At 36.6% G+C, this 13,029-nt stretch overlaps 1 protein-coding gene across 3 annotated transcripts in view; it reads left to right on the top strand.

Moving 5' to 3' along the window:
* The window catches only part of MBOAT2 (membrane bound O-acyltransferase domain containing 2), a 97,616-nt gene that overhangs the window by 14,055 nt on the left and 70,532 nt on the right, over nt 1-13,029 (top strand). For 2 of the 3 annotated variants that reach the window (XM_032104333.1, XM_032104336.1), the window contains exons 2-3: nt 6,510-6,655; nt 10,110-10,187. In XM_032104333.1, coding sequence (XP_031960224.1) covers nt 6,510-6,655; nt 10,110-10,187 — 224 coding nt within the window. Of the gene's footprint in view, nt 1-6,509; nt 6,656-10,108; nt 10,188-11,681; nt 11,821-13,029 lie in introns of those variants that run through there. The other variant, XM_032104334.1, reaches the window with a different exon arrangement.

Consider the following 13,029-nt stretch of genomic DNA (forward strand, 5'->3'; position numbering starts at 1 on the left):
GGGAGGAAATGTACCACGGTGTGGTTAAGAGGGGGAATGGGAGTACTCCTAAATCTCTATCTGCAGAATTGTCATAGCCACAGGTTCTTGACTGTTGTCTGTGAAACATCTTAAACTTGTTAGTTTAGGCTGTACACATGATCAGGTAGGCTTCAGTGCTTCTGCTTCTATCTGGGTAATCTTTTTTCAAAGCCTAATTCATCAGCAATAAGAACACAAGTACCTTCTTATTTTTTTTTCAAGAATAACTTAAAACAAACCCACAAAAGAACAAACATACAAAAAAATCCACAGAAGAACACAAACCCCAAGCAAAATAATCAAACAAAACCCCCACATCAGCTTTAATTCGTCCAACGTGTTTTATTGAGGCTACAGGCATTCATTGCATTTTAAAGGTTTGAATACTTATTTTTCTTCTTATTGGAGAAAATTTGTTAAAAATGAGAAAACAGAGAAGCAGCAAGACAAGGTAACTTCCAAAGAGTTTGTGTGGGTCATTGGCAGATAAAGTGAGACATTCCTGTGTTATGTTTGGTGCTTCACCTGGTAAACCGCTGTTTCTCTTGTGAGGTCCTTTGTTGTAAGTGTTGTTCTTTGGGTGTCTCTCAGTACCTTGCTACAGCTGGTAAGCAAAACTTCATGCCATCGTGTTGCTGCTTTTCAGTGGATTATCAGTAGGCTGTGTGGGCCTGTATGATTAACTTGTGCCATCCAGTTAGGAATTATCTGTATCAGTAAAATTCCCTCTCTGCTTTGGCTGCTTTTCTGAATGAGGCAAATGCCTTCTGTGCTGTGAAGTAGCAGGATTCTGAAGGCCTTAAGTGCAGCAAGTGGCTTTTAATATTAAAATATAGCTGATATGAAGAGGAAGCTTAGCCTAAAATCTGAATTAGTGGATAAAATTTGCATATATTGAAATTAGTTTTGTAGAAGAAAGAACTTTTCTTCTGTATTTCTTTTTAATGTGGACTTACATTTCTTTTTAATGATTTATTAAAGATGCTGTCTGTGTTGTAAAGTTGGAGACTTCCAGCTGTTCAAATGCAATGTTATGCTAGAATTTCTTCTTGATGATGAAAATCCTTGTGACAGTGACCTTTTTCTTTTTTTTTCTTTATGTTAAGAACTGATTCCTTAAATACTTTTTCCTAAGCAATAACTTTGTTTTTACAAAAGCATGGCATAATTTACATTTAATTTTTTTTAAATACTAAAATAAGTGTATTAAAAAGTTATATACTTTCTATTGAGTTTTGCAGAGGCCATGCAAATGGAAAATTTGTTATATAGATAGCTGAATGCAGTTAATGATATAATGGATTTGCATTTTATGTAGCTACTCCAAATATTAAAACTGTGAATTTGTGCTCATGCTTTACTGTTACATTTGGCATGAGTTCTGCCTATAAAATGCAGTGCTTGTATTTTATTGCAGACTAGTTTTGAACCAAAATAGTGGATTTAATTTTGAAATTGCTAGGCTACACACAGTAGGATCTGTAATAGCTTAGTATGTCTGACACACACTTGCATTATTCATTGCTGAATAACTAGTGCTGATAATTTACATTATAGTTGTATGTTTTTTATTCTTATGTGCACATAACTTTCCATTACACATTGCTCTCTCTAAGATTTTGAGGTGTTAGTCTCATTGACTGAGCTGTTGATATCCTGTACCTGAGGAGGAATAAAAAATTCTGTTTGTTTTCTTATACATGTGCTAAATTATAGCTGCTCAGGGTGGAGCTTGCCATTGTGTGGCAGGATTTTTTTTTTTTTTCCCCTACGAAGTCTCAGCTTTAAATTGATCCTAGGTTGTTTTTGTTTTTTTAATTTCTTCTGTAAAATTGAAGCTGCTTATTGGAACAGGTTTTATGACCTCATGGAGGTACATTACAATTTGGTTTGAAGAATGCATCATACAGCTTTAGGGAACATGTTGTCTTTGTTCTTTGTGGGTTTTCTGCTCACATCTGTCCAAGTCATGTGGTATTTAGAAAGTTGTATTTTGCCCAAACTTACAGTGTTATGAGAGCTTGACATAAGTTTTGAAAAGGTACACAAGTATACCATTCCCAGGCATTGAAGTTTGTGTATATAACGTTTGCCAACCAAATCAGTGCTTGGTTAAGTGCCTGGTTTTCATGGAAGCTTTCAAGGTGGTGATGTCCAGCTCTGTCCTTGTTCCTGCTCATTTGCTGTCTGTTCCTTTTGTCTCCTAGGCAGCCAGATAATTTTTGTCACCGTTTCAAGGCAAGCTGTGTATCTTCAGTTCTTCATCTGTCTCAGTGTGTAGATACAATGAAGCTGTCTGTCAATTCCACACTGGTCAGTGTGGCTTAAGATGGGAGATGGAGTTAGGAAAAGGTTAAATGTTAAATTTTGGCATTGTTTACTAAACCAAGTAGTGCAATACAGGAAAAGTGTTTTTGTGGGATGAAGTGGTTGGCATTGAGGATCCAACATGTATGCTATAATAATTTTGAGAAATGCTACTTTTGCCTAGGTTAGTTCATGGGTAAACGTTCACTTGCCTTTGGAGCAGATACTCTAATTCAGTTTAGTTTAAAAGAAATTTGGTTTGTGTATTCAGACACCATTGCACAGCACTTGCCAAAGCATGGGAAGTGCAAATAACTGGAAGGCTTCAGGAGCCCTGTCTGATCTGAACTAAAACACTGTGTAGATGCATGTATTATCTCGCTGCTGGAGCTGGAAGTGCATGGCATGGAATTTGGGAGCCCAAAGAGTCCGTTTCTCATTCTACTTCCTGTAGTATTGGCAAGGGATAAACTTCTTTCCATGTAGGAATGAGTACAAGTGGTAGAAATGAGTGCTTTGGACTGAAAGCCACAGGTAATGGCAAACAGGTAAGTTTTGATTTTTATTGTAGAAATGCCGTGTATTCTTTTAAAATATAAGAAGTCAAGTATTCAAGATGTTTACCAAGTGAATATATAGCTTGTGATAGCAGATGCTCATAAGTCAGAATAAGTGTCAGATGAAGATTACCCCTGTGACTGTAACACTGTCCAGCAGTGCTCACAAACTCTTTCCATGTGAGCTCCTCTATTTGGAATGCAAACCACTAGTAAACCAGGGTTTTTTGTGAGCTGGGGAAACAATAGAAAAAAATAAATTTAAAATCATCACTACAATCTTTCTTGCACTTTGAGATACTTTGGGTGTGATTTATAGGCATGCTGGATAATCAAAATAGCAGCTGAATTTATATTTTCAAAACACAGTTCCAATAAAAGTTCTGTTAAAAGTACTGCCAGAAAAACTAGGCACTGAGTGTCTGAAATTGGGCAACCAAAGTTCGTGGGTATTTATTTTACCCTTTGGCTTTCATAATTTTTGTGTTAGTCATTCACCTTTAGGAATATTGATCTTATAAAATTATTGCAAAATTTACATTTATTGTGTGTAGTCTTCCCATGTTATGGACAGAGCTGCATAAACATGTCTATGGGGAAATGTAAGGGTTTTATATTCAGTGTAGAAGGAAGATGGTAAGTATTTAGTGGGTCATAGGATGAGGGCAAAAACCGGGCAGTTGTCCATTTGCTGAATGAATCAGAAATACTGCTGGGGAAAATAGAATAAAGCAGCAGAAAGAATATAGTCAGAAGTAGGTATGTATAAAGGCTAAACTCAAGTTGCATGGCTTTCAAATCTTAACTGCTGCATAGCTTGGTTTTACAGATATGTATTTAAAGCTTTGGGAGCTTTACAAGTTCTGCAGAGCTGTTGGTGCTTGTAAACTGCATTTTGGTGCATGTGAGACAAGGATAAGGATGGGATTGGTAAGAGTACAGAAGGAATACAGGGTGGTGTGTGACCATCTTGGTGATGCCTTAGATTTCCAGGTATGACTATGTTTGTGCACTTTTTGGGAAGAGCACTTTAAAAATACCCACTGGCAGTTTTGGGCTCATTTGTGAGGAAGGCTTTTGGAACAGGTTTGTGCTGCTTGGGTCACTTTGTTTTGTGTTCGAAAAACGAACATAATGAATTCACATGCCTGGAAGTTGGCTTGTGGGGTTGATCTAAAGGTATATTTTCCTGCATTTTATTGCTGTTCTCAAAATATTCTTCTTGGGGAAGGTATTTTGGTTTAGGGTTTTTTTGGGTGGGGTTTTGTTTGTTCGTTTTTTAGTTAATGGGTTACTGTTTTTCAGATAGACATTTGATCATTTGAGTAAATAGCTAAACTAAGAGCAAGTGACCAAGAAAGGTACCCCCTTTTCACTCCCTACCTGCTGAATCCTTTCTCAGGTTTTCTTTTTGTGTTTTGTGTGAGGGTTTTACACATTTCTAAACCTGCAGGCCCATCCTGAATTTTGAGATTCAAGGTTTGTTGTTTTGTTAGTGTCTGCTCCTATAGAGTTGATGATACAGGTCAGAAATGCCAAGCACTTCTACCCTTTGTCATGGTAATAGTAGGAGCCAGATGATGACTTTCCTTTTTCCCTGGCCTTGCTAGCTTGCTTTTAGTGGTAATCTGAAAAAGGACACCCTGTGATACCAGTTGGTATTATCTTATCTAAATAGCAGTCAAAGCGCTAATGTCTGGGCCTTCAGTAAAACCAGCAGTGCAAGTGTGTCCATTTCAGGACAGGTATTCATGCTCATTTCCCTTCTTTACCTCAACTTCACTATGTATCTGTGAATGTGCAACCTTCTCTGTCTCCCTTCGCTTTCTAGTCTCTGGAGGGTCTGAGTTCTTTGGGTCAGAAACATGCTTTGTGGGATATATAGCATAATTTCTGTAATAAATATTCATACAAATGTTGATTCTGAATTAATAATAATTTTTTGCTTTGATTTTTCTTTCTTGCCCTCTTTTCTAAAACATTATCAGTTTGTTCCCCTTTCAGTGGTTTGCTTAACTTGACTGTTTGGTATGAAACTTTTCCACTAAATCCATAGAATTATCTTGAGTAATAAACCTTGCTCTGTTTCATTTGCATCATTGCTTATAAAGGAGAGAAAACAGGTCAAGTTATGCCCTGAAAGAATATCTCCTCATTTATTTAGGATTTTTCAAATACTGTTAAAAGCATAATAGAAATGTGGAAGTAAGAGAATGGATGGAAAAGAGTACATGACGGTTTAGGGAATGGTTTAATTTAGGGAACTGCTCCTATTAAAAAGCTCAGCCCTGCCTTCTGAGTCTCTTTCCTTGCTAGCACTTAATGTTTTAGCTTGGAATTACAGGTTTTGAGTGGTTCAGTTGTTACAAGAATGAGAATTCTGTAGTTGTTGTTTTAATTTCTACTTCAAAAATGACCATGTTTGCATACTCTGACCCTTACCTGTTATAGCCTGAAACTTGGTTGAAAAATGATAAAGGAATGGACAAGCTGAATTAATGTTTGCAAGTGTGCACTGTGTTGCTGCAAACATTAATATTAGGCCTGCTGTCAGGAACACAAAAATAGTATTGTCATTGTACCCTGTGGTGCTAAGATAAGTATGTATTTCAGCTAAGTGCCGTCAAACTGTCTAAAACACTGTTGTGCAGAGGATGGGTCAAGCATGCAGGATGTGTAAGTTTCTTGTATTGAAATGCTTATGACCTGAAGCAGTGGTTCCCAAGCTGTTGCCTGTGATGACTTGGGATGTCACTATTAGACATGGAAAATTGTTAGGCAGTTTTCTGTGCGAGCAAAAAATAAAATCTATGAAGCGAGAAATGTTATTTTCTAAATAAAGTAATTTATCCAGCTTTTTGTAGCTTAAGCCACTTTTAGTAGTGGTTACTGGATTTGAGGAATTTCTTTCTTTATTGTGCCCTTACTGTTAAATTTTTTTCAGGCCACAATCAGAACAATTCTTTTTACTCAGTGGTTTAGTTGTATTTAATTCCACTTTTGCTTCCAGTGCCCTAATGTCTTTAAATATTTAATATGCAAGAATTTTTCTGTCTTCTAGAATAAATGGCCTGAAGGGAGGAAGAATTTCTGAAACTATACTACTTGAATGTACAAGAATAAAATGCAGTGTGCAACCAGGCTGTTTATCTGATTACATAGCACTGAAATGCACTTCATTGAGCCCTGCTTCTGCACAGGCTACGCAAGGGATCTGTCAGTGATTTTTTGGAGCTGATACATAGCTTCAAGGCCTGATCACTTGAAAAACCAAGTAAAACCACAGCTCAGATCTTTGCATTACTGGGAGAACAGAAGTGATTTAATGGTTGATAGAGTGGTTTGGTATTTAGAAAATCTACAGGAAAATACGTCATTTTCGTGTCTTGATTTGTGTGTGTATTGCCTCACGTGCTTGATACATCTTTTCTTCTGAGCTCCTCAGGGAGCATTGGTTAGTGCTTTAGCTGAAGAGGGACTCATGGGAGAAGCTCTTTGACGTGCTGTGGTAAAAGCCATGGCAAAGCCAAAGGTTCTGCAAATTGCTGAAAATGTGTGGATATTTGTGTTAATTTTTAATACACACTTGTGTGAGATCATCTTTCTTTTCTTTTTTTTATGCAGGTCAACTTTGTAGCGTGCCAACTGTTTGCCTTGCTTGCGGCTGTTTGGTTTCGAACATACCTTCATTCAAGCAAAACTAGCCCATTTATAAGACATGTTGTTGCAACACTCTTGGGCCTTTATCTTGCACTTTTTTGTTTTGGATGGTAAGTTGCACTTAAATTCATTTTTCAGGAACTTGCAGATTTTTGTTTCTTTGTTATGAAAAACCTCATTACCTAATTCTGTAGGGTTTTTAGCTGCTACAAATGTACAGAAATTAGCTTAGATATTCTGATGAGGTGCACAAATTTTGAAAGATAATGTATTTGCAAACTGGTAACTAGCATACTGGCTGTCTATGGTTTGGGGAAGATGAAGCAGGTGCAGTTTGTTTAACTTGTACTGCTTTTTCTCTGTAAACTTGCTGGAGAAGTAGTCTCTTGAGGCATAGCACAGATGTGGTGGCTAAGTTAATTCCCCATAAATACTCATGGCATGAGATAACTCAATGTCTTTTTCTGAATATTGAATATAATCTGACTTTTTTTAGGAAGAGTGGCTGGAACTGTAAAATATATCCTACTAGTGTAAAATACCTGGAAAGAAGCTGGCTTTGACTTCAGACTGTTTCATGATTTCTTTTTTTTCTTTAATGATGTGAAAGTAAGATGTGGTTGTTTTTCAAACACATATTTTGTGTGACTTCTGTTTGCATATCTTGATCTTTTCACAGTGCTGCAAGACAGAATGTTAGTGAAGTTAGAAAAGGGTATGCATTTAGTTTGGTGAAATTTTTTTCCTCAAAAACTGGCATACTAAATGGCTCACATCTTCCCTAGATGGTTTAAGATTAAGTGCCAGTTTCATTTTATTGCATTGTAAGCAAGGTGCTTACTTAGCTTCAAGTGTATAAAAGACTTATTTATGCTGACTATTATAGAGTATTACTGAGCTGGGGGAATTAATCAAGCTGTTGTGCAGGTGGGAAGATGCACACAGTGTGTGCATGCATCTGTCTCTGCACATGCAGAGTGTGTTGGCCTCTACACTGGCATGTTGCAGAGACCTCTCAACATTAATTGATATATATTGTTTGTAAATTTTAGGAAAAGAAATCAGTAACCTTTATTCTTTAGCTTTACATGCACAATTTACTTTCATATAAAACTCTACAACTCCCATCCATTTCTTAAATGTTTGGCCATGGTATTCTGCTTTGAGAGAATGATCTGATCTCAAAGACTTCCAGTCTTAGCACCACAGATAAAGAGGATGATATGAGAGATAGGAGGGCTATGTGAGGGCTTTTTTGAGGGCTTAGAAGCACATTCTGTAACCATTGCATTAGAAGGAGAAACCATTAATTGTAATTTTTAATTAGAAAGAGTTACTAATATATTCATATATGAATTTTGGGTATGGGAGATTTTGGAAAAAAACAATCTTTACTCCCAACAGACATAAATAAAAATTTGTGAAAACCTCTCACAGGCAATATGCCCTGGAAAAAAAAAAAGAGATGTTTTCTGCCATAGTAGAAATGCACATTATTCTACTTTGTTTTTGGATCACACTTAAATCTATTATATTAGCAATTAATTTCTATTTTGCAGTTATGGAGCTAAAAATTATTTTAAAATGACGAAACATCATTTGAGATGTTGAAAGTACACATTATTTAAGAAATTGGTATTTCTGTTGTGCTTCTGCCAATGCTTTTTCCTTTTGCTTAAGTACATATTATACAAGCAGGTTTTTTGAGGGTTTTGGTTTTTTTGGTTCCGCTCCCCAGGGAATCAAGTATGCATACAGGTTACAAGCCTGTGATACATCTTCAGTGACTCTTGGATTGTGCTAGAACATGTCTTATAAACCTATATAACAAGAAGGAAACTGTTACTGTTTTGTTACATAGTGTTACTAGTAAGCGTAGATTTGTGGATAAGATCATGCAAATTTAAATGTGGGAAGTAGTTTGGAATCTGCACCCTTTTAAGGGCATTTAGTAGTAGTTATGTTGTCATCTTCGAGTGTGTTAGTTTTCAGTCACTTTTGTAATACTTGTGATGGTGGTAAAGGAAAGGAAGAGAAGCAGTAATTCCCTTGGCATAATAGGAAACAGCATAAAAGGCCCAGAGTATGTGCCATGTGTATATAGTTAAAAGTTACTATTCCATGTGGTATTTCAATATATCCCTTGGAGTGTTTGAATCAAAGATCAATCATATTGCTATTGTTAACAGCTCTGAAAGAGAAATGTTTTCAGTGACTGTAATCCTAATAAGGTACTCCATGCCAACCCACACTCTTTCAGGTTTTGATATCTTAGTATCCTTTCTCTGTATAAGAAGCAAACCTTTTAAGTTTGTCATTTACTAATGCCTGTCTTTGCTACACAATATTGCTAATACTTGGCTGATAAGAAAGTAAATATTTTCTTAATTGACAATTACTATATTAAAATGCATGTTTGAATTTTAGTAGTCCTATCTTAGATGAGGCTAACTAGGAGTGAAGCATGGGAGCATGTACAGATTAGATCGTCCATAAAAAGTCAAGATTTTCAAAGTCAATTCATGTCCAAGTGACTTGTTTTGCCTTAGTTCATCACGTGTAGGCTTTGAAGGATTTTAGTGGGATAGAACTGGGTTTCTGGTTGAAAGTCTTTGAAGGCATTTCCTTGTAAGTAGAGGAGGAGTGAAATTAGGAAATTGTTGGTGATAATCCAAAAGAAAACAGCATCACTGTAGCAAAATAATGGCTGCTTTTTATGGGAAAAAAAAATCCCGAATTAGGTGAGTGTGTCACTTGGGCATATGTAAGTGTGGTACTGAGGCACTTAAGGTACCAGGATGAAAAAAAAGCAAGCTACTGAAGATCAGCTCTTTTCCCCATTCACTGGCGCTGCTTTGATACCAATGCTCTCCAGTTTACTGGAGTATAACTCCTTCAAAGACCAGAGCAAACCCCCAAAGCCACGCTGTTTGGATAGCTGTGGTGGTAAGCTGTGAAAACAAACAAAAGACCTTAGAGCAGCTTTGTGAAATAAATCTGTGGCTTGTTGATGTGTAGGGATTTTTTGTTTGTGTTTTTTGTGACTATCATCACCACCATCCCTTTATTAGTTATTGACAACCTGGGGCAAAGACTGGCTGGACACAGTTACCATTTCTGTTGAGTGGGAAATCTTACCATATTGTGGATACTAAGAAATTGTTGGCCTAAACTGAGATATCTATTGTAGCAAATGGGTAGAAAGATGAGTATAGAAATTAAACCACAAAATTTTTGTTTATGGTTATTTGCATAGGCAATAATGCCAAATTGAAGTATTATGAGGCAAATTCTTTGCATTGTAAGAATTAGCAATATCCTTGATTGAGCTGGAGCATTCTAGCTCAGTGTCTAGTTTTCATTACTGCTCTTTGTGCTATGCTAAAGGGAGAAGTTCTCAACAGAAGGAAGGGTAGCAGAAAACCTAAATAGACTAAAAGGGGTGTTTTCTTTGGGAGAAGTGATGGCTTTAAACTTTGAACCTGTTTAATTTCACAATAAATGCATGCAGTTTATTGTCATTAAAGCAAATGCTATGAGGGTTTACTTTTTTTCCCCCCCTAGGTATGCCTTACATTTTGTTATACAAAGTGGAATTTCCTACTATATCATGATCATAATAGGAGTGGAAAATATGCACAAGTAAGTTTCCATTCTAAAATTTATTTTGTTTTGCTTTTATAAGAAGGCTACTGTTGAGACCTTTTTTTTTGTAAAGGTGCATATATACCATAATCCTAGTTGTATCATAACATTTCAGTATTTGCATTCTCTAACCATGGTTTTATTTTCAGGAGAGAGGATGGCTTATTTGGGAATTTTTGCCAGCTTTTTGAAATATCTAAAACTTGTTAAAATTAATACCCTACTGTGACATCTTTTGTGTTCTACATATTCTTATTTTTTCATTGTTACTTAATCCTAAGTATTTCTGGGTGTTTACAAATGACAAATGTAATTTGAAAACAGCCAATGCTAGTAGAAGGAAGATGTCTGAAGGGAAGAGAATTTGTGTGAGAAATTTCTCTAGATACTAAGTGTTTATAATTCCCCTTTTTTTAGTAACAGTGTGAATGCTGTCTTAGGTTAAGAATACATTTATATAAAACATATACAGCATTATTTTAAGTTTGAGTGCTTGATTTTTATTAGCAATATCTGAATCTATATAGAATAACACTTATTTCTCTTTTTCTGTTGTTCTTAAAAGCAGGGCAGACATTTGTTTTATTACTGTATGCATATGTTTTACTATTCCACTAGCCTAGAGATCAGAATCAAATTAGGTTCCCACTGTGTTAATTCCTGCATAAATGTTTAGTAAAACAGCAAATCCTTGCTTGAATAGGTTCCTGAAGTATATGAGGCTGTTAGAAAAGATGCTGGTAGAAGAAACAAAGAGGAAAGAAAGGAAGCCAGGGTGGCCTTAGTTAATGATCCTACCTGTTAGAATACTCTGCTGCATTGTACTGTGATAGTGAATGTAATTTTATTGTCTTTTGAAATGTCCCATATTAGGGTCTTATCTTCAACATTTTCATCAGAGCCTCATGTATTCAATCTACTGTGGATGCGAAAGAACCTCATTTGGTTGGGTGGCTGGTTTATAGACAAACAGTTTCTTTGATTAGAAGTTGTTGTAAAGCAACTTGTTAATGTCAATTTCTCTTTAGACCTTTAACAATGTAATCTATAACTTGTGTTACTTAATATTTTTAAAGACATTTTTAATGTGGTTAAATGCGGCAAATGGAGGTACCAGTCAGGAACACTGTGGTCTTTATCATAACAAGTAACGTAGGTTTCTCATAAATGGAAATCCAGCAGTGGTTTACATTCCTAAGAGCGTGAGACAGGTAGGCAGATTTCCTGCATGGGGGCAAGGGAACACTAATTCCTGATCCTCCTAATTCATACCAGCTGATTTAACTGCATGGCCTGATCTGCTGAGATTTTGCTGTGTTATACACAGCTGTTACTGCACAGCTGTGAGGGGAAACCTAGATTTGATTACAGAGCTTATGTTGCTTTGTCACCATATGAATTAGTCTGCCATTGGATAAAACTAAAAAACCTCTTCTTTCAGTGGAAGAAAAAAATGTAACAGAATCATTTGTTACTTTAAATTGTGGACAGTGTCTGGATGCTGTATGGGAAACTCAAGGAGCCACTTGTAGTAGGTGATACAGGCAAGACTGTACAAGGTTTGCTTCCTACATTACTGGAGTATCCCAGAAATGATGATGCCTATACCTTTAACTAAGGAATGCACCAGGTACTTTTAATTTTCTGTCAGAAAAATGCCACTTACAGCTTTCTGTTTGACAGTCTGAATAGAAACTAATGCGAATTACTCCTCTCCCACCTAAGCGTTTTTCTTCAGGCAATGAAATGTGTCTCATGGAGCCCAGGGAAGACTGAAGATTAAGTGCTGTACAATAGAGTGCAGCTGGTACCAGCTGGCCTCAGGACTGGAGAATGTCAGTGTTTTAGTGGGGGTATATGTGTATGTACAACTAATCATAGTACTTGTATTTGCCTGCATAGCCCCAGGTTTGGGATTTAGTTTCTGTATTGCAGAGGGACCCATTGGCTGACAGTCCTAGTTAGAGGGTCACCTGCATTGTTCTACAAGCATCTTAACATTGGAGTCAAACTTCAAATACCTATATGTGATGTAAATATGGATTCAAGTGGATTTTGTATTGGAAAAGCACTTAGGTATTGTACAAAATATTTTTGTCTATTATCTAAATTTGTTCACTGACCTAGGTTTCCTTCTTCTCCCTGCCCTGCTTGCTGTCCTGCAGATTTCATGAGTGTACAGATAGGAAAAACATTATTCTTCTCCTTCCTGCATTCCCTACCCTCTAATATAGCTCCTCAGTCTCTCAAGCCTCTCTAAAAATTGCTTAAACAAGTAAGAGACAACTAAATTTTTTATACTGCTATCAGTTCAGTAGCTGTGCACTGGGTATACAGGCTTCCTTACCCTTTGAAGCAAGGAGTGTTTTTTGATAATCTTTTGCATTCTCCAAAGCACTTTTGCCTTTCATGGTAGCTGTTACTGGGCTATTCTGGGGTTCTATTTTGTTTTGATAGACATGCAGTTCCTTGTACTGTTCCTAAGCCCATGTACGTAAGTTGTTTGAACATGGTAATGTAAAGACAGATTAGAATTTGAGTAAACAAACTTTGGCTTGTTTTTATTTAAACAAAATTTGATTAAGAAAGTTTGGTTGTAACTGGTCTGGTATCTGTGGAGGTGCTTCTGGTCATACCTTTTTGTGGGATTTTGGAACGTTAGTCCTCGATAAGTTCTCTTATGCTCCTAGCCAGAGTCAGGACTGACTAATGCCTTGCTCCCCTTTGCCTTCACTCCTTACTGTGGGGGTTGACAAACAATGGGAGATGTGGCAAAGGAGGTGTGGTGGAGATTTGATGGTTTTATCTTAGAAATCTCAGAGCCAAAAAGTCTTGATCA

This window comes from Corvus moneduloides, chromosome 3 (assembly GCF_009650955.1).
Source record: "Corvus moneduloides isolate bCorMon1 chromosome 3, bCorMon1.pri, whole genome shotgun sequence".
Classification (NCBI taxonomy): domain Eukaryota; kingdom Metazoa; phylum Chordata; class Aves; order Passeriformes; family Corvidae; genus Corvus; species Corvus moneduloides.